Source organism: Clytia hemisphaerica, unplaced genomic scaffold, assembly GCF_902728285.1.
Source record: "Clytia hemisphaerica strain Z4C2 unplaced genomic scaffold, Clytia hemisphaerica genome assembly, whole genome shotgun sequence".
Taxonomy (NCBI): domain Eukaryota; kingdom Metazoa; phylum Cnidaria; class Hydrozoa; order Leptothecata; family Clytiidae; genus Clytia; species Clytia hemisphaerica.
The window spans coordinates 722,778-744,321 of NW_027104353.1; the positions used below are offsets into that span (position 1 = coordinate 722,778).

At 34.9% G+C, this 21,544-nt stretch overlaps 2 protein-coding genes across 3 annotated transcripts in view; one reads left to right on the forward strand and one right to left on the reverse strand.

Annotated features, from left to right (window-relative positions):
* LOC136818131 (polynucleotide 5'-hydroxyl-kinase NOL9-like) overlaps positions 1-20,975 on the forward strand; it is a 35,538-nt gene extending 14,563 nt beyond the window's left edge. The window contains exons 6-16 of one of the 2 annotated variants that reach the window (XM_067074489.1): positions 7,252-7,348; positions 11,359-11,446; positions 12,193-12,315; positions 12,715-12,854; positions 13,546-13,699; positions 14,878-14,946; positions 15,775-15,937; positions 18,373-18,444; positions 18,778-18,850; positions 19,089-19,228; positions 19,910-20,975. In XM_067074489.1, coding sequence (XP_066930590.1) covers positions 7,252-7,348; positions 11,359-11,446; positions 12,193-12,315; positions 12,715-12,854; positions 13,546-13,699; positions 14,878-14,946; positions 15,775-15,937; positions 18,373-18,444; positions 18,778-18,850; positions 19,089-19,228; positions 19,910-20,047 — 1,257 coding nt within the window. In that variant the 3' untranslated portion in view covers positions 20,048-20,975. Of the gene's footprint in view, positions 1-7,251; positions 7,349-11,358; positions 11,447-12,192; positions 12,316-12,714; positions 12,855-13,545; positions 13,700-14,877; positions 14,947-15,774; positions 15,938-18,372; positions 18,445-18,777; positions 18,851-19,088; positions 19,229-19,731; positions 19,799-19,909 lie in introns of those variants that run through there. The other variant, XM_067074490.1, reaches the window with a different exon arrangement.
* LOC136818124 (uncharacterized) lies at positions 304-5,000 on the reverse strand. Its single transcript, XM_067074482.1, has 4 exons — positions 4,720-5,000; positions 2,182-2,238; positions 1,614-1,928; positions 304-961 (listed from the first exon to the last, which is right to left on the reverse strand). The coding sequence occupies exons 1-4, from the start codon at positions 4,873-4,875 to the stop codon at positions 878-880; spliced, it is 612 nt and encodes a 203-aa protein (XP_066930583.1). The 5' UTR covers positions 4,876-5,000; the 3' UTR covers positions 304-877.
* Positions 20,976-21,544: the final 569 nt, after the last annotated feature.

Here is a 21,544-nt window from a genome sequence, read left to right on the forward strand (position 1 = left end):
AGCCGGCTGGCTGTGGACCCCGTGAAAACAATCGAAAGACTACCTAAAAGTCTTCAAAGCCTTACATTACTGGGCTATCCACGTTAAATGTCGACTCTTTTAAAATATTCAAATTCATGAGGGTTGACCTGTGTTACGTTACAAGAGAAATACTACTACAAGTAAAGAAAATTCTAAATCATCTCCGAAGTTGTCAAAAAGAAAATTTATTTGAAAAAATCACCAATTTTTAGTTCATGTTTTAGTAATTTTCATGTATTTTGGTCTTCCCCATTCAACAAATTAAATCAATCATTCAAAAAATTATATAATATCTGAATAGGATTAAATGTCTTTGAAGTGGGACGGGATAAATTTTGGAACGTTCCCTTAAAAATGAACACATGAGCACATTGTAAATATGTACAAAAAGATATGAAATAAACTGAGGGAAATGAAAATTTTGGCAAGCATCTTGTTAAAGATCTCAATATGTCAAGATTAAATCATCAATAAACCAAACCTTAAAAGGGAAAAATTTGTCGTGGAAAAGTGACCGATATTTTAAGGCTAGTGACGGAGTTTTCCCCGGCGGAAAATCTTTCTGATCAACTTTAAGGAAGTTGTGACAAAAATTTTTACAAAAGTGATAAGGTCTTTCCCTTTTTAATTTTCCCTTTTAAGGTATTCATTCATTCGTGAAATTGTCACACACTACTTAAGGTAGAGGTGATCAGGAATTTACAAGGTTACATATATAGCGCTATTTTACAAATACCATTAAATCAAAAAATGTAGTCAAATGTTTACAATACAAAAACGTTTTACGGTTTATCAAAAATAATATGTTAGAAATAATATGGTAACCAAAAAAATGATCTTGAGTGAAATTCAACCATCACTGTTTAACAGTGGTGGTTTGTTGGACAGAGTACGCAGGTGGTTGTTGAGTTTGATAGACAACACCTCCTTGTGGCTGGTTCTAAAAAGGACAAAGAGCAAAGAAATGACTTAGTAATTACAAAATATAATAGGTTCAAGATATATAGTAGAAGTGCTGCACCCAATATGCGGGATAACCCAGTTGGGATGAATTTTGACTTTGGCTCTTTAGAAAGATACGAGTTCATGACCGAAAGATTAATAAAGACGTTGTACAGTTTTACACGTTAATTACAGAGAATTTTGATAACAACTTTATAAATTAAAGTGAAATGAAAATTAAAGACAACTTCGAGCTACATATTATTATTCGGGTTATAGATGTAAAAGATCTCGATAAAGAAGAGATTTAAGGACCGTTAAGATTTAAGTTTCGTTTCACCTAAGGATTCAGTTTGTAGCTAGCGATTTGAGTTGTAACTAGAAAGCCGAGTTGTAGATAGCAAATTCGAGTTGTATATAGAAATTCGAGTTGTAGCTAGCGAATTCGAGCTGTAACTAACAAAATGAGTTGTATGTAGAAATTCGATTCATAGATAGAGATTCGAGTTACAGAAAGAGCGACCTACATGGTTTTTCCATCTACAGAGACTCAAATCACTAAGTTACTAGTTGTGAGAAAGTATAACTCGCTTTCCCCTTCACTCGGGTAATTTCTTTTTCCCAGTCATGGGAAAGTTAATTTTACTTACATTGGTGCAGCAAACGGCAATACATCCCAAGATTGATCCACCTAGAGCAATGATAGCTGCAATGATCAAGAAAACCAACATTGCAGTGATAGTGGAAAAGAGAGAAGAAATCTCATCACAATTATCCAAACCTCTGATGGTGAAATCGGTTCCATCGTCCGTTCTGCATGTGCATTCATTATAAGCGGATTGCCTACATTTATCGGTTACATCGGCGGCGGCAGATGACCAGAGGGCAATAACAATACCAGCCAAGATGGCTCCAACTCCTTGCAAAATGAATGCGATGATGTTCAACACCATAAATGCAATCATCTAAACAAATTAAAATTTGAAAAATCTTATGAAATGGAGAAAAAAAATTAAGATCATTAAGATGTGACTTTTTATTTAGTCAAAATGTAAAGATTTACCATATTTTAAGGTTCAATGGGTGTAACAATATATTCTTAAATGGAAATGGAATGGTATAAAATCTAATTATGATCAGAATTCAATAATATAATTTTAAATTTAGTTTGGACAGAAGTTGATAATATGATAAAACAAATATTTAATTCCCACTTACTGCACAATGATTTTTTGTCACACCCACTACGATTCCAATGATTCCTGGGATGGCAAACTAAAATGAAAAATAAACATTTTTGAAGGCTTTGGATATTCTTAACTTTTTGAGTTTTAACCCTAAAAATGTATTAAACATGTTCTTATTTTCACCATTTCGTGAGTCTTTTTTTCCATTTTCCTAAGAAAGAAAGTTTCTGATATTTTAGCTATCGAAGTCTTATGCTCTTATGTAGTTTGCCGCTATAAAAAACGTGTACGAACTCCAATTAGAATGCAGATAACAAGGACAAACAATAGTCTTTGTGAAAAGCACAACACTTTTTTTCATAAGAGCTGCAGTAAGTTTTGACTAAGGCTCGGTGTTCTTATTTTTTGTGATGCAAGATCTAAATGCTCCTAAAAGTGTTCTTAATATACTTTTATTCACTTATTTAAAAGGGATCAAAATTATCATTTTCTTTGCTGTTTCTTGTTTTTTTTTTATAGCAAAATATTTCGAATATTTGATTTTACATTTTAAGACTTTTAAGGATAGTGCTTCAACAATATCTTCTTCGAGATCATTCCAAGGTTTCACACTTCTGTAAAAAAGAGAGTTGCTTTGGTAGCCTCTCATACCGTCATTAGCAAAGTTCCTATGAAGCTCGTAATCATGCTGACGTCGTGGTCGTGTCTAGCTCTTCAGAGTATGTATGAGGTTTTGGGATTGATCTTGATTTGTTCTAGAGTTTTGCCAGAATTGAACCTGATACAGTATTCTTATGAAGGTTATTCTCAAAGGAGAGAAGTGTTCTGCTTTGTAGAATTTTCCACATTGAAAAAAGGTTTCAAATTACGATTTTCATTTGTTGTGGTCGTCGTAGGGTTCTTTCTGGAGAAGTAGGGGAAACTTTTAGTTATTCAAGTTATTGAAAAACTCTGATTCAGTGTCATGTATATATCAGATTTCGTTTCAAGCCAATTTAAAAGTTTATACAAGATGCTTAGAAATTCATACACTCAGTGTCTCTGAGAAAAGTCGAGTATGTTCATACATGTAGCCTGACATATTCATACATACAAGAGAAGGCAAAAGACGTCAATCTAATGGCTTTTTAATTATTACTTGAACAATATTATCATGGTAATTGTAAAGGCCCATCCTGCTTGCTGCTAAATTAACATCGATAATTCCAATGACTCCTGGCATGGTAAAGAGAACGGAATTTTTTTGCACGTTTTTTTTATAAGAATGTCCATGATGAAAATGGTCAAAAGGTTAAGAATAATGCTAAGAATATCACCATCATGGAATTTTCCTACTCAAGCTAAGAATGCCATTTTTAGAACATTTTCTATTATTAGTCGCCAATTACCCCCAAGTAAGGCTTACTCCTTTCACAAAAATGCCATTTTATGCTTTAGAGGTATGTACTAAATGTTAAATCTAGTCTGAATTAAGATCCTAACCTAAGAATGCCATAAGAATATTTTATGCTGATTTTCCCAAAAAAGTTAAGAATATCCATGATGAAATGGATTTACACCATATTCTTATAAAAGAATTATTAAAAGAATTTCATTATTTGAGTTTTTATAAAGCTTTTAATCTTTTCATTTACTGCACATTTATCACATACCATGAAAGAGTTTTAAATCAAAATAGCTTTGTCGATGAAGCTCAACTTAAAACTCGCACTAGAGTTTAATTTAATAAACCTATTTTTTGAATTAGTCATACTGTTATGATAAAAGTTTTAGCTTCAAGAATAATTTTTTTTCCTAGCAGGGTTAGCAGTAAAAAACATTACTTTAATTTGACTATAAAAGACCTTATCGAAGTTTTTGATTTTTCGAAAAAAGCGATGTATTGTGGGATTGTTACGGGATTACTACAATAGAAATCTCTCAGGAATTCCTCGAGGGAATTCTATTGTAATACTCCCGAAACAATCTCACAATGCATCGCTTTTTTAGAAAAACCAAAAACTTAGATAAGATCTAATGCTTTAAAAGCTTTATTCTTGATATGATATTTTGCTGTAAAAAGGAAATTGTCAATATTTTAAACAGAAAATGGATTCCAACACCCTCTTCTCACTGACTGACCCTGTGGAACCCCCTTCTCCCTGGAAAATTTGACCAAAATATCGTCCCCAGTGGAAAACTATATTCTAATTTTTGTCCCCGGCGCTGAAAATAATCAAATAAACAAATCCTTACTTCAAAATAATGTGCTATTTTTCCATCCACCCTGAATTTTTCACTTCGAAAGCAATGGAATTCAAATGCTCACCATAAAAAAACATGGACATTCCAATCCGCACCGAGTTTCAGTCTATTATATTCAGTTCTATCGGGTCTGTGAAAAAGGTGCCTTTTACCAGACTGGCCAGAAAAATGTACAAGTTTGTCGAGATAATTATGAGCTTTTGAGGACAGAAGTATTTACAGTTTTTTAATCCATTTTTTAAGGCAACCCTACTTAAATTTTGTTCAAACTTCAGTTTTCATATGGGAGACAAAGTTATCCAATCTCTTAGGAAGATAAACTCACCACAACACCAGCCCACCATGGTGATAAACCAGCAGCTAAATCAGCTTTGTTTGCTGCAACGATGGCCAAAATGATCACCAAAATTCCACATAATAACTCACAGACGCCTAAGACGAGAGTTCCAGTTGCGTGACCTTTCGATAAGGGACCAGCCATTTTTTGATTAGATAAAAATCAAAAATTTTATGACAAAATAGGAAATGTAATTTGCCTGTAAAATTTGTTATTCAACAATTCTTCGAACCTTTCTTTATAAGTAGCTGTCGATGACTGACCATCTCAAAAAAATATTGCTTTTAAAAACCGCCCTTTAAGTCACGTGAACAGTTTAAGCTATTTTCTTAACAATAAGCTTTAGCAATACTCTAAATAAGCAATTAGATCAGCATTGCATAAATTAAATCAGCTGGACAAAGATTAGATCAGCATGACATAAATTATGAACTGTGATATTACATGAAATGATGATTAGATAATTGTAGGAAACATAATTTGATCAATACACTTTTCTTTCCCTAATAACTTTACTTAATTTTTGTTTAAAAAATCTCTATATATGACGGTACTGGAACCTATTTCATAAGAGGGTGGCTGCCAACCATTGATCCGAAACTCCTGGATGGGAAATGAAGCCACTTATTATTTCCAATCCAGAACATAAGTGACCCGTGTATTTGTTCAAACAAAATTTCTAAATGCGGAGCAAACTTAAGACTTTACTTTTTCTTGCTTGAGAAAGGTTGAAGGTTCCTCTCTAACCTTAACTATCAGCCTATAGCGTCAGCTTGAGTTTAGGTCCCAGGCAAAAATTAGGTCCCCCCTGAGTTTTAAGCCCCCCCCCTCCCAAGATTCATGAAACTTTTGGTAGCTCCCAGGCTTTCGACCCTCGACACTTTTAATAGATTGTTCCACAAAAAAGACTTTTTTAATGTTAATTGTGTTGAAGTTCAAAGTTCGACATAAAATATCTTGCTCATTTTGTAAAAAGATTTTTTGTTTATTTAACAATAAGTAGTTAAATCGTAGTTTAATTTTAAATCGTCTAAATCACTTATTCCGCCTGCGGTACTACCGGGGCGTCCCGCATGCAAGTAGCCTTACTTCTCACTTGGTTCCGTGCGATATTGGCTATACTCTCAAAGCACAAACAAGGTTTAAGATGGCGGTGTTCAAGTCTCAGAAATTTTTTACCTCCCCCCCGCCCTACAGATATTGGTTGCCGGCAACCCTATTTATAGTTTATGTTAGTTTATCACTAGCAGGGGACTAAATTTTCCCCAAAACTGATTATGGGTTAGCCAAATATGTGAACGCCAAACTTAAATGAAAAATGTCTCAATCTATTCTACTCCCCTCCAAACAGATGAACGAATTTGGAAATTAAACATGCGCTTTATTTTGAGTAATTCAAGTCAACCATTAAGATGAAGTATCCAGAGCGGCTCGCCTGGTTTTTACACAAATGACAGATTGAAACTAAAATTTTCTACTAAATTTCGAAAAAAATATCAATCGTAAACAAAGGAATTGCTAGATTCAATCTGTCGTCAAAAATACGACGCATTTTTTAAGGCTTCACTTTTTCTTGCCTGTGAAAGGTTAGAGATTCTACCCAAGCCCTTCGGGCTTTAAACTCAATGATTCAGCTCCCAAGTTAAATGATGAGATTTAAGCTCCCCCCCCCAGGTACATTAGGTCACCCCAAATATTTAAAACATCTTTAGCCCCCACCTTTTTTTTAGTTTTAACGGTTTTTTTCTGAAGCCTTCGGTTGTTCTTAACTGTTTGAGTTTTTAGCCCTAAAAATATTCTTATATTTTCTTTTTGTTCATTTTGTGAGTATTTTACTTATTTTCTTAATAAATCGGGTATTTTAAAGTCAGCAAATAAGCCTTAAAGTGTTCTTAAGCAGCTCTTAATAGTTTGGTCACTAAAGCCTGATTTTCGTACCCGAGCTTAAATCTTATTGGCGGAGTTTTGTTGACTTCTACTAAATGATTGCATTCCGAAACTTTGTAAGGGAGTAGGGAAATGTTGCAAGATGTTTTCGTTTCATCCTACACAAACTTTTATTAATGATTTTTCACTCGTGATGAGTAATGATTCCAAAGAGAAAAATCCCCTCAAAAGTTGCCATTTCTTGCGAAACTAATTGGAAAGTGCCAATTGTTTTAATTAAATTTTTTTCCAGATTTTGTTTTGATTATGGATAATGATGATGCTACGTTAAGTAGTTTTTTTTTCTGAGAACTCCGTTTAAAATAAACTGACGTCTCCAAAACTCGAATGACAAGGGAAAGTAAAAACCGACTGTAAACATTTTACGGGTAATGTGTTTTAGATTTACATCAAGTGTCGCATTATTTGCTCAAGTCAACAAATGGATTTTTAAGCCGTTGGCATCCTCTTCCATATCTTCTGTTTACCCTCTTTCCGCCCCAAGAGGGCGTCCCACCTTTCATTTGAGTTATAATTCAATCTCAAACAGTTTTGATTGAAAAATGATAACCAGATTTTGATTATTCCTTTTAGTTCCACACTGAACCATTTGAAGTTGCAGTTTTAAAAACCGAAAAGTGGAAGAAGATCGTTGATGAACAAATATTGAATTCGCAAAAAAACATTTCAGGTAAAACGATTTTATTTTCATTCCAAATGGGTTGAAATTTCTTTACACGCTTTTTTTTAAGAATAATTTCTATAAGAATATCAGGGTGAGATTTCAGAGTTAGACCAATAAGCCTATTGTTTAGAACAATAGAAAAATAAGAATAATGCTTACCCCCAGTCAAAGTACACTATTCTTATAAAAAAGCGTGTATATTATATGAAATAATCTTATACCATGAAGTCGGGTAACTTGCATCAGTGGAGGCTAACATGCATAGCCCTCAAATGAATGATCAATCTTTCAAATTTTCAAAACAAATGGACTACGCAGCTCCGCTTGCAGCTCTACTCTACCATTTTTGTTTTGATTTAATTTTGTATTTTGATGACCAGCCAGGTCATTCATTTGAGGGCTATGCATGTTAGCTTCCACTGATGCAAGTTACCCGATCTCACGGTACTTATACAATACTTAAAATTTAAGTAAAAAGTGAAGTTGGGATAGCTCTTTCGAATACTAAAATGTCCTTCTTTTTTTATAAGGTGTTTTTGTTATAGTAACTGACTGTAGAATAATGGCATGCCTTGATCATATTTTGGTATGGGAAGAATGTAATTAAATGATTAGTATTGGTAGAATTTATTTTAGAATAATTAAAATGCGCCAAGATCTAGAAAAAAACATTTTTCAGTAATTCTCATTATTAGATTATTTATAACTGACTTCACTTCATGCGTTACGCATTATGCTTCGCCTGATATCTGATATCCACGCTAAAGCTCTAATGGAGCGGAACAATTCCCCTCGGAAAGGAATAACAGTCGGCCTTTGACATACCACATCCCCAGTCGGGTATCCCTGAATACGAGGGCCTGGGTTGTCAACCTTGATTCCCTTTCTGGGAGGTCAGGGTTCTATTCTCACTCGTGCTATGATTCACTCGGCATGTGAGTGTACTTCGCCCGGTTCAGCGCATGCCTTGTGAGGGGAACTGGGTACCATCACTTTGCTAAAAGAGTATGGGGAGTGTGCTAGGCATTGCATGTTGTGTGGTGACAATAATCACATAGGTTCAACACCTGCGAAAATGTATGTCCTCCCGTGTAGTTAGAGTATCGTCGTCTATACGCCAATAGCTCTGTTGTGTCGCGAGCTCAGGGTTAGCAGTGTCTGGTAAGCGTGGTAATTCCCCTATCCTAGGGTAGGTATCGATCCAGGGATAGGGCTTATTTCGGTTGATTTGGAGGATTAACTCTTCTCTTCTCTTCTCAGCTTTTTGGACCTACCCGGAGGTCCTATAAATTAAGGGCTCTGACCATAGTGAATTTTTCATAATTGCCGTGTTTAAAATGTGTTTTCTGACTGATGTAACCAACAAAACTATGGCATGTTATACATTTTCTGTTAGACAAACTATTCCTGAATCTTAAAATCCAAAAATTGCATTGAAAAAATTTGATGAAGAAGAAAATGAAGACTTTTGCGAGGAAGACTATTTCAACTTTGAAGAGCTTAGTTTCGGCGAAGAAAAAACATTTTGAAAAAATTTTCGCAGTAGATGGTGTATCTTTTACCGAACAATGAAAATTTTTCGGAAAATTTTGTAAATGCTTTTTTGTCTCGAAATCTTCAAAAGTGGTTTGTTCATCAATTTTCATCTGGATTTTGCTTAAAAAACAGTTAAAACTTTTGACACACATCTTTTAGAAAATTTTCCGCAAAAATTTAAAAGATTCAATTCTTTGCGGACAGTGTAAAGAAATTTTGAAACAAAAAAGTTAATTACCCATTAAAACTAAGCACTTTTTGTAAAAGAGGGTGATGCAACATATTATTAACATCTTTTTAAAGTTCATAACGTCATTTTTGCAATTAAATTCTTAATTACTCTTAAGGGATTCGATTAAAAAGCAATTTATAAAGGCAATTCTTTGTTCAAAGTGTTAAGGAACCTGAAATATAACTTTTATGTTCAAATACCAAAATCAATTTATGGACTATGGTCAGAGCCCTTAACTGAATGTTCGTCCGTTCGTCCGTTCGTTACAAACTTTTCTCGAGATTGGCTCATTAGTTTTTCCTGATTTTTGGCACAAAGATGCAAAATGGTAATGCCCAAAATGTGACGGAGCCTGATTTTCGAAAAAAATTCATTTCCGGCCGAAATGCCGGAAATATGCCGGAAAACCGGTTTTTTCGCATTTTCTCAAGATTTTATTATTAATTTCTTCTGATTTTTTGCACAAAGATGCGTATTAGCAATGCCCAAAACTTGGCCGAGTCCGATTTTTGAGGAAAAATCTTTTCCGGTCGAAAATGCCGGAAATATACCGGAAATCGCCGTTTTTGCAGATTTTCATCGGACTTTTTCTTATATTTCGTTGTTTTTTCACACAAAAACATTATTAATAGCAATATCCACGATCAAGCATGGTTCAATTGTTAATAAAATTGATTTTTGAAGCCGGAATTTTCTAAAAATCGCCGGAACAGCCGATTTTCGCCGGAAAAACGGTATTTCTTGAATTTCTTTCTCTACTTTATATTTTTTTATGAAATTTTGCACACTGATGCAAAATGTCAATACCTAAATTTTGACGGGGCCCGATTTTCGAAAAACATTTTTTTCCGGCCGAAAATGGCGGAAATATGCCGGAAAAACTGTTTTTTTTCGCATTTTCTCGAGATGTTATTATTAGTTTTTTCTGATTTTTTGCTCAAAGATGCGTATTAACAATGCTCAAAACATGGCCAAGTCCCGTTTTTAAGAAAAAATTTTTTCCGGTGGAAAATGCCTGAAATATGCCGGAAAATCGCCGTTTTTCTTTTCTAGATTTTCATTGGACTTTTCCATATAATTGGTTGTTTTTTTCATTCAAAAACAATCAATACAATGCCCCACCATCAAGCATGTTTCAATTTTCAATAAATTGATTTTGAAGCCGGAACTATTTTAAAAGTCGCCGGAACAACCTATTTCGCCGGAAAGACAGTATTTCTTGAATTCTCCGAGCTGTACTTTATATATTTTTATAATTTTGCACACTGATGCAATATGTCAATACCTAAAATGTGATGGAGCCCGATTTTCGAAAAACATTTTTTTCCGGCCCGAAAATCCGGAGATATGCCGGAAAAACCGGTTTTTTGACTTTTTCTCTCGAATTTTCATTTTAGTTTTTCTGATTTTTTGCAAAGATGCGTATTCGCAATGCTCAAAAAATGGCCGAGTTCGATTTTTGAGAAAAAAAATTTTCCGGGTGCCGGAAATCGCCGTTTTTGCAGATTTTCATTGTATTTTTTCCTTGTATTTCTATGTTTTTCACACAAAAACATTATTGATAACAATGCCCACCATCAAGCATGATTCAATTGTCAATAAAACTGATTTTTGCGACCAGAACTTCCTATTTATATTTTCCCTACAACCCTTCTCTCTCCCCCCCCCATCAACAATCAATGATGAATTTATTGTGTTGTGTATTTTCGCTAAATGCTATATTTTCTGACTGATTTTTCTTTTCGCATTGCTATCAATGCTAACTAACTTTCACCATCAGGTAGGTCCATTCATGTTGCTTGTTTCTGATTTTTTTATCAAAGATGCGTATTAACAATGCCCGAAACATGACCGAGTCCGATTTTTGAGAAAAAAATTTTTCCGACGGAAAATGCCTGAAATATGCATGAAATCGCCGTTTTTCTAGATTTTCATAGGACTTTTCCCTTTTAATTGGTTGTTTTTTCATTCAAAAACATTATTAATAGCAATGCCCACCATCAAGCATGTTTCAATTTTCAATGAAGTTGATTTTTGAAGCCGGAACTATTTTAAAAGTCGCCGGAACAACCTATTTTCGCTGGAAAGACAGTATTTCTTGAATTTCTCGAGCTGTACTTTATATTTTTTTATGAAATTTTGCACACTGATGCAATATGACAATACCTAAAATGTTCATTTAAAGCCAACTTCGAGAATAGAAAACAAGTTTATTAATGATTGAAATTTGTCCTTAATTACCTTTTAGATCAGCAGTGTACTGTACTGTTCTGTGGTGGAAAGGATGTTGGTAAATCGAGTTTTTCGAAATTCACAGTTAATCGTCTATTGAACAAGTAAGACAAAACATATTTAAATTTTTTTCAAAAGAATAATCTTTATTTCTCGAAACACAAAACAATTTGACAGAAAATTATATAGCGCTTGAACGTACAGACTTGCGAACTAACAGATCCGTGCTCATGTGCGGCTTTGTAGAGGTCTGCGATCTAGACTATGCTTTTTTCAGTTCAAAATTTTTAAAGCAAGTGTCTTTCGAAAGGTACAGGGAGTACCACGAAAAAATATATATTTGAAATTCAATTTTGCAAGGTAAATTACATTATAAATAAAAATGGCCGACAGAAAGTGACAATAAATCGCTTGTTGAGCTTATATACCGATGGTTATTTTTGACCGACGAATAATTCTTATCAAATTATTTCTTTGATGATTTTTCCGTTCAAAAAATAACTACGACTAAGGATTCCTACGGAACACAAATGAAATGACTTCTCATTTTATTGTGGTAATTTACTCTGTTTCCTGCCTTATTAAAGGAAAATCAACCATGCTAGCTTAAAAGAAGGCTACATGCATCCCCTTTGATATGTTTTGATATAGGGGAACTTAAAGAAAAGTATCTTTCATATAAAACTAATTGAGTTTCTAAAACTAAAAAAACCAAAGACGGTAGTAATTCTCGGCCTGGAATTATATACATCACCGATATCAAAATCAATTTTGGGCATGCGCCTAGCCTAGCTTAAAAGTTTTATGGAGTTTGTTTCTGATTTGAAGAGAGACTTTCATTTTGTTTCAGACAAGAATCAGTGTATTTCTTGGAGTGCGATTGCGGACAAACGGAATTCACACCCCCTGCGGTTTTATCACTGGTCAAAATCACAAAACCACTTTTCGGAACTACTCATATAAAACCTGTAAAGTAAGTCATCTTTTTTATAATAAACTACTTTTCGTACCCACGTCTTTCTTTTGAATACCAGAGATTGCGAGAATGTCGTAAAAACTGCATCATTTTTTGCTTCTAAAGATACACCCATTTTTATAAAAAACTATTTCATAAGAACACGAGGCTGAAAACTGGCCAAAGCCTAAGAATAAATTATGAACAATATGAGCCTCAGACTTCAGAAATTACTAAGACAGTATTGACATTTATGTTTTTAATAAAAAAGTGTCTTTTCTTTCTGACTGTTTTTAATTAAAGAAACTAAGCGTATTTAGAACACCCTTTAGATAGAACAAAAAAATGAAAAAGTTAGGAATAGCCTAGCCTGAGCCAAAATTTACTGGTTCTTATAAAAAAGCATTTTTCCTTTAGAGCTTTTTTCTATGGATATATATCAACGAAGGACAATCCGAATGATTACATCCATCTTCTCAAAGAACTTCATCAATTTTATTTGAATGAATGTGATACACAGGCACCACTGATCGTCAATACTCAAGGCTGGGTCCGAGGTGAGTTTGATGTTTAAGTTCAGACGGAAGCACTTTTAAACCCAAACGAAAATAAACTAAATTCTGTTCTATGAGAGCATAACATTCCGAACATTTTGATACATTGCTATTGAAGTTAAAAAGATATCATTTAAAATTATGCCGTGTTAGAAGTATAACTTTGTTTGGATCTGGGGGGAGGGGACTCGAACCAAGAGCGACTGCACGTGTGGCTAAAAATTAGGCCTTTGAAATGGGACCCTTACAGTACAGAGAAAATTTAGTTTTACTTTATAAATTTGAGTAAACTTGGATGAAAATCGATCAAAATTTCTGATCATTTTAAGGCAAAATATGGTCGGATTTTCCCAATTTTACACCCTGAGAGTGCATCTTTTCTCATCTTTGGTTCATTAAGACCCTTTACAATGCACTTTGGGAAGCTTGGAAAAAGACCATAAAAGGCCGTCCGTAGTACGTTCGGTCGTTTACTTGAGACTTTATTTGAGGATAGATTGACCTACAAACGTTTTTTTACAATCATATTCTGGAAACCATGTCACTTTAAAAATGTGAATATGTCTTTGGCATTTTTTGGTATTCATAATATTCAAAACTGAAATGACTTTTTATTCTTCATGATTATGTAAATTTAATGAGTGAATAAGTGTTTGCGATGATAAACTTTTTGTAAAGGTTCACTTGTCTACAGGTCTTGGACTTTCATTATTGATTGATTTGTTACGAATCCTGGATCCGAGTCATGTGGTACAAATACAGTCAGATCAAGAGTCGAGAAATTTACCCTTTTCATTGGACGATGAGGTTATTGACACAAGTCATGGATGGGTAACAACATCTGAAAGGTTTGCAATTTAATATCTTTCAATTAAGGTTCCTTCGTTTAAAGGGCTCGTTAGAAGGAAGGTGGATTGTTGAAATAAGCGTAAGCGCTAAGAATTTCCGAGGTACCTTAGCTGTAAAAACATTTTTGCGAATTTTGGCGAAAGTAAATGTCCTTGAAGATTCAGGGCAATTCGCGAAAGTTTATGCTCGCGAAAAATTCTCAAAAAAATTGGAAATTTATAAAACCTCGAAATCGTAATCAATATCACATTTTTTTGGCATATTTTTATCCTTTCGTGCCTTTTTAAAGTCGAATAGCAACCGTCTTATTCCTATTTAAGGAATATTTTTCACCTATAAGGCAATTTTCATTCAAAAATTCTCATTTTTATCCAACGATTCGCGAAAGTTCATGCTCGCAAAAACATTTCTTCCTCAAATTCAAAAGTAAATGTCGTAAATTTTGCAATTTTTCGACCTCGCAAAAGTTTCTACTCGCGAAAGTTTGTACGCCTAAAGTATATAATTTCATAGTATTTTATCTACCTTGGGATGATCCACTTTTGTTTAAAAAAATGCAAAGTAAACAGTCAGACCAAAGAAGGGGTACTAATACGTGGGACTCATTTTTTAGAAAATTTTGCGAAAAAGTGACCCTGAAAGTGACCTCGCCTAAATGGGACTAAAGTTTTCACTCTTTCCCCAAATGCTCTATTTCGGTGTTCCCCTACCTGGGACTCATAGAGGGGGAAAAGGTACCCTGACCAGCGACACATCTCCGTACCTCTTTTTGCCCAAGTGACCAAGTGGCTAGAATCATTACAAATTCCAAAGGTGGAACAAATTACCTTCATCATTTTTTTCCTGGCATGAGCTAAACCTCTTTACACATCCTCTCGCAGGAGAATCATTTTTAAGAAGTAGTAAATTTCGACTCGGGCTGGGCTGTTCTTAATTTTTTGAAATTTTCAGGCTTATTTGTTCATGCCATCTTCTTAATACGTTTTGTTTCTCTACTTAATCTGTTAAAATCAGCACTGTTTTTGTAATTTCTGAAATCTGAGGCTCGCATTGTTCTTAACTTGTTCTTAGGTTATGGCCAATTTTCAGCCCCGTGTTCTTGTAAAATTATTCTTATAAAAATCAAATATGTCCTCTACTACCTTGTTTATGAAAATATTTTTCGTTTCAATAACAGCGTGGGAAGTTGCAGACAACAACGTTCATTCATCACACTGGACACAGTCAAACAAACTGATAGCCTACAGTAAGAGATTCATTGTACATCCGATAAGGTTAAAAAACCTGAAAATTCTTCCTAAAAACTGAATCTGAAGCGAATGTTATGATTAATGGCATATTTCAATTCATTGCGATTGTTTTTATTTCAACCAATCACTGCACTCAAAAGCTCATTTAATATTCATCTAAAATCGGGATGAGAATCGTCAATACGATTCCCAAAGATTGGTATTTGCCGGAAAGATTCTCCTTAGTAGTCACAGCCCTTAGAGTGAACACTTGCTTTGAGGAATCAGGATTTTCCGTAGATTATTATACTTCAATTCGGCAAGGTGACGTTTTCCACAAGGCTTCCACAGGGTGCATGACAGGTACGCGACTATTCTAAGCAACGCTTCCATTCGAAGCCTGTGATTAAAAATCATGAATACCAGAGTATTTTTCTCTAAATCACAAGCAAAATCAGGCAAAATCTCGCCCTTTTGAAAAAATTATCGCTTTTTGAATAAAAGCAGCCTTACTGCCATGAATGATTGTGAAAAATCCCTAGGTAGGAAATTAAAATACTAGGGTGAAAAGTTTACTTTTGCATTGGTCTACAAAATGCACATGGTTTTGAGACCCCGTTCGTCAGCCCGTGACCCCGTTCTTAGTTCAAAGACAAGCGTTGTCAAACTTTACACCGGAAAAGCTGCGATATTTGACAGCTTTGCTGAGTTTGACAACGCTAAAGTTGCGAAATTTCGCAGCGCTGTCATTCTATGCAATTTCCTGAACTGTCTTAGCCGTACTTAACTTGGGATTTTATCACGTTTTACATCTAAACTCGTGCATTAATTTTTCTAATTCATAGTAAAGGGGTTTTCACAAGGAACAGAAGCATCACCAGATATTTCACTCAAATGTACCACCATCCAGTTGATGTTGACCAGTATTGGATACCACCACCACTATCTACCATAAAACCTTACGTCATCAATACCAGTGATATTGCATTGCATATTATGAACCAAAATGTAAGACTGGTACAATTTAAAATACATCCAATCAAATCAATCGAGTTATTAATCGAATCAAATCTAAATGCCATGAATTTAAAGTTATTTTTTCTTTATGATATAAAAAAGTGATACGTCTCTTTGCTATCAACGTAGAATTAACAAAAGAATTTCTCAAAATTTGTGTGTACCGTCCGAAATAGGAGAAAGATGTTGCTGTTTTTTTAAGCAAATGGTCGGAGATAGGGGACGAGATACGTTAAATGATATCATTTAATCAGCCGAATTAATTAGCGATAGTCTTATAATCCGGGGTGGTCAAAAGAAACAAGAAGCCTGTTGGCTTGAAGGCCCAGCGAAAAGTAACGTGTTGAAAACGAGCGTGCAAAACAGCAAATGTATGACCCTGTTGACATGGATCAAAGTGAAGACAGGGAAAATTTTTCCAAAATCACCGCTGTACTTCTCATTGGTTAGACGCTTGAAATTTTATTGAATGGTCTCCTACCAACCGGCGCAGGTTCACCCGGTTGAATACTCTCAGGTACCGTGAGATTGGGTAACTTGCATCAGTGGAGGGTAACTTGCATCGGTGGAGGGTAACTTGCATCAGTGGAGGGTAACTTGCATCAGTGGAGGGTAACTTGCATCAGTGGAGGGTAACTTGCATCAGTGGAGGCTAATATAACATGCATAACATGCATAGCCCTCAAATGAAAGACCTGGCTGGTCATTAAAATACAACTACGCAGCTCCGCTCGCAGCTCTACTGTAGAGTACATTTTTGTTTTGATTTAATTTTGTATTTTAATGACCAGCCAGGTCTTTCATTTGAGGGCTATGCATGTTAGCCTCCACTGATGCAAGTTACCCAATCTCACGGTACCTAATAGTTGGGGGGTTTGGGATAAGCGGGGTGAGGTTGGAAAAAATCTCAAAACTTAATAAGCGGAGGGTGAGTTGGAATAAAAATGTCCTAGGTGGAAAATTTCCATAAATTATGCGCGCCCATAGAAAAATATTTTTAAAAACCCGCGAATAAATAGTGAGTGGGCGCTTTTTAACCAATTAGGTGCACTCACATATTCATGGAGAAATATCCCTGCAGGCATGTTAGTTGGACCAGACCGTAAACCAGAAAAATAATCTTTAAAAAACTAGACGATAAAATAGTTTATGGTCTGCATATCAAGGCTAATATAATTCATGAGATTTAATGTGAGTTAACAGTTAATGTGACAGATCCAGAAATGACCATTTTCACTGTTCATGCATTGTAACCATGAAAAATGTTTCAATCTAGTTCAAATTTACCCATGAGCTGCATTTTAGTGTCAATTAACAGATTCCAGAATCAGTTTATACTTTAAATAATCATGTGAGTCGAGTTTGAAAAATCAAGCCACCGATCGTTTAATGCGACAGATCCAAAAATACCCATTTTATTTAATATACGTGTAGAATCATGAAAAAAGTCCTAATCTTGTTCAAATTTACACATGAGCTGCATTTTAGTCTCCATTAACATGATTCCATAATCAGCTTATTTGAAATAATTCTGTGTCGAGTTTGACAAATCAAGCCACCAATCGTCAAATGAGACAGATCCAGAAATAACCATTTTCACGCGTAGCATCATGGAAAAAGTTTCAATCTTGTTCCAATTTACACATGGGCTCCATATTAGTGTCCATTACCAAATTCCAGAATCAGTTTACTTGAAATAATTATGTGTTGAGTTTGAAAATCATACCACGTCCCACCACTACTGACCACCGTTGTCTTGTTAACAGCCTCAACAGCGACAGATCCAGAAGTGACTGTTTTCTTATGTAGCATCAAGAAAAAAGTTCCAATCTTATTCAATTTTACACATCAGCTGCATTTCAGTTTATTTATTTCTATATCAGAAGCCATTATTTCCTAAAAATTTATAAAGTCTTTTTGACCATGAAAACAAGAAACTAAAAATGAAAGTGATTTAAGGTAGAACTTTCACTCATAAAACTTTATGAAAACTTGAGCAAAGACTTTAAGATATGGCAGAATGTTGAAAAAGGTTTATAAAGAAAAATAATTACAAAATTTCTTTGGTTTGAAAGTCTCTTGACCACTAAAGCAAAGAAAATGTTCAAGAAAGTATGAATCAACCTCCTCGCTTCGACCGCCATCTTGTTTTGTTTTGAAAATTGTTTTGAAGGAGCGCGGAATCAGAAAATATATCTTTTATAGCCAGTATCCGACTTTAGCCAAGCTTTTCCTTCTCCAGACGGCAAAATTAAAAAGTTTGTTACTGGTTTTGAGCGCCGTTTCTACCAAAACGGACAGACAGATACACGGACGGACGGAAAAGTGCTAATGAAAGGCCCTATTGCTAGCGCTGGGCCAATTAATGTCAATTTGGGTTCGTTTAAGTTCGACTTTTTTTAAATCTTTTTTCTTTCCACTTTCAGGTGACAGAAGATCTTATGTTGATGGCATTCAATGTTTCTTTGGTTGCCCTTGCCAAAGTTCCCGATGATCTGGTAACTTGATTATATTACCTCAAGAGCACAAGTGTTTCTTCTTACTTTTTGGGTAGGCTTTTGCTCATCCTCTAGCGAAAAGAGTTTCTTATATAGAAAGTATCTATAGAGGTCTGCGATTCAGACTACTTTTTGGGTAACAACATCTTATTATTATTACTGTCTTACATGTTATTCTCTTTATAAGCATAACGGTTATAAGCATATCCTTCAAACCATTCTTACAAAAAAACTATATTACCGTTTGAGCTTATTACCATATTTGGCAAGGCGTGGTTAAAAACATGGTGATTTGAACAGCTTCTTTTAAATTCATGTCTTTTCCGTCAATAGGTGTTTGACTCTTCACACAGCGGCTTACGTTTACTGAAAGATCAACCAAGGGCTGCAGAATACCTTGGGCTTGGTAAGAACTAGATATAATTAGAATTTCTACCAATTAGGACTGTAGATGCCTTGAAGAACTGTTAAAGATCGCCATTTTAGACTTCAGAGAAGTAAATTTATGATAAACAAAGTTATGAAAACTGAATGACATAGAAAGAAATTTAAAATAAAAAATACAAACCTTATATAGGCATACTTTCAATCAAGGTGGATTCTATGCAAATTTTACTTTGTAAAACCATTATTCTTCCTTCTAGCAATAATTCGAAATATCGAGAAGATAGACGCACTGACGACAAGATTGTACATTATCACCCCTGAACCTGTCGATGTTCTCGATCAAGTCAACGTCCTGTTGAAAGGGAATATTCAACTATCTCAATCATACTTCACACAGGTATGGCTTTGTAGTTTTGTGTTTGGAGTAAAGTATTTTCGTTTCCGTAATCGTAATTTTAAAATTTTTTCAGGTAAAGTGATTTGTTCCTTATTCATGATATGCACCATTGCAATGACCTTCGGGAACCCAACAGCTGATTGGTTGAAAGTGACGCATTGACTGACTTTACGTCACTTACAACCAATCAGCTATTGGGTCAATGATGTAATGTCAGAAGACATTGAAGTGGTGCATATCATGAATAAGGTATTGTAACGAAGCCAGATGTAAAAGCCTTGGTCTATTCGCTTTAGGTGTGTCTTATTTTACCTACCATGTGAATACGCTGGCATGGTTTCTACCACGAATGCAAAAAGATCATCATGGGTTGGTTAACTTAAGCCGACTCGATAGCTCAGTATTTTTTAATATCCTCTGTCTTATGTATAGTCAAAGAAAACTATAATCATCTTTTTGTTAACGCCGGTAAATTATGTTTATTTTCTTTTTTCAAATATAAGGATCCACGAGGAAAGCATCCATACTTTTCATACGACTACGATTTTTGTTAACGCCAATGAATTGTTTTTTTCTTTTTTCAATTATAAGGATCCACGAGGAAAGCATCCATACTTTTCATACGACTACGATTTTTGTTAACGCCAATGAATTATGTTTTTTTCTTTTTTCAATTATAAGGATCCACGAGGAAAGCATCCATACTTTTCATACGACTACGATACGTGTGTATCAAAAGGTTCGATGATGTTGAAACCCAGATATAACTTGAAACGGAAACCATCCAGGCTGAGAAATAGTTTTGGCGAGAGAGGTTAAAGAGCTATGATAATGCTCATTTATTGATTGGATGCGCGAGGTATCCTTAATTTGGTGACGTATATCAATATTGGTATACTGGATATATCATCGGAATATTACTTGATATTATTATATTGAGCCACCCTATAAATCGCAGTGTTAAAAGTTCTTCCGCCCTTGATGGATTTCCTCTCAGCGAAGTAGAGTCTTTTCCGTCTTAAATCTCTGAACAATTCACCAAAATTTCAAGATTTTGTGCTGATTTGCTATTTTGTGTCTAAAGCGAAACACCTTGCATTGACCACTGAAATTTAACCACCCTTAAAAGGCCTTCACGATGGAGAAATGGGTATAAAGTCGCGAGATACATATAGTACTCATTATCGTATGTTTTGCCCAAAATTAAGCCTTCGAAAGCGGACCCTTGCAGAAAAGTTAAGGCGAATAGACCTTTTCATAAATTACCTCACGAACATCACTTGCCTCGTTTTGAAATTATTGCCGTGATGATTAACTCCCAGCAGATTTTATTAAAACTACTTTCCATTCATTAAAAAAATCATTTTTTTTCTCAAGTGACATAATGGTAATGGTAATTGTTTGAATACGAGGCAAGTGATATTCGTGACGTAATTTATGAAAAGGCCCATTAGAGTAAATCTGAGCGAAAAATGTACAATGACGGCAAAAAAACTTTGTTTTGCTCACTTTTTACACCCACTTTCTCTCATTTTTGCTCATTTTGATCCTTACAGGGGAAACCTGATATAAAATGCACCCTTAAGAGCCGCACCTACGGTACGTTACTTACCTTGAGTGCCCCTCCCCTCCCGGGGAAATATTTATTTTGGTTATTCAAGGGAATCAAAACCCAAAGTTTATAATTTTTTATGCAATTTGTATAGCTTTTAGTTTTTATGGTATAAGAACTGGATAACCTCAAAAATAGTACTTCTTTTCTTTTTATCTTGCAATGGGCTCTTCCAGAAAAAATTTGGATATGGCAGCTGGAGGATATGACATTTTTGGAAATTTACCTGCGGACATTGTGACTTTTGATCCCCCGAATAACATATCTAAATCCCCTGACAAGCATCAGTTGACCCCTGGACATTAATAATTACCCCTAAACAGAGCAGTTTTGCCCCCCCCCTAAGAAGGCAAGTCAAGTTTTGTAAAATTTTCACTAGGAAAATTTCAACCGGTAAGGGTCCAAAGTTCGATGCACGTTTTTTTTATTAGAACCAAGTTTGCAGCTTTGAAAAATTTGACTAAATTTTCAAGTATTTAAACTACTTGCGGTGTTGACGGGAGCAAAAAAGCAGTCCCGACATTAGAGATTGTGTTTTTGCATATACCACATTACTTAGCCAGGAAACCTTCAGCTCTCCTGCCTCTCCAATTTTAGGACTGGCGTTTATTATCGAGGGGGCGCTTAAGAACAGAGGACAAAAGACCTTCCTACCTAGACTAGTAAACTAGTCGGTTATTACTTATACTTATAATAAAACTGTC

What these genes read in the sequence shown, in the direction of transcription:
- LOC136818124 (XM_067074482.1), bottom strand. Translation starts at nt 4,875, where the DNA reads ATGGCTGGTCCCTTATCGAAAGGTCACGCAACTGGAACTCTCGTCTTA. An exon ending in TGACAAAAAATCATTGTGCA is followed by an intron (nt 1,929 to 2,181) that starts GTAAGTGGGAAT and finishes TAATTTGTTTAG; the next exon opens with ATGATTGCATTTATGGTGTT. An exon ending in TTGCCGTTTGCTGCACCAAT is followed by an intron (nt 962 to 1,613) that starts GTAAGTAAAATT and finishes TGTCCTTTTTAG; the next exon opens with AACCAGCCACAAGGAGGTGT.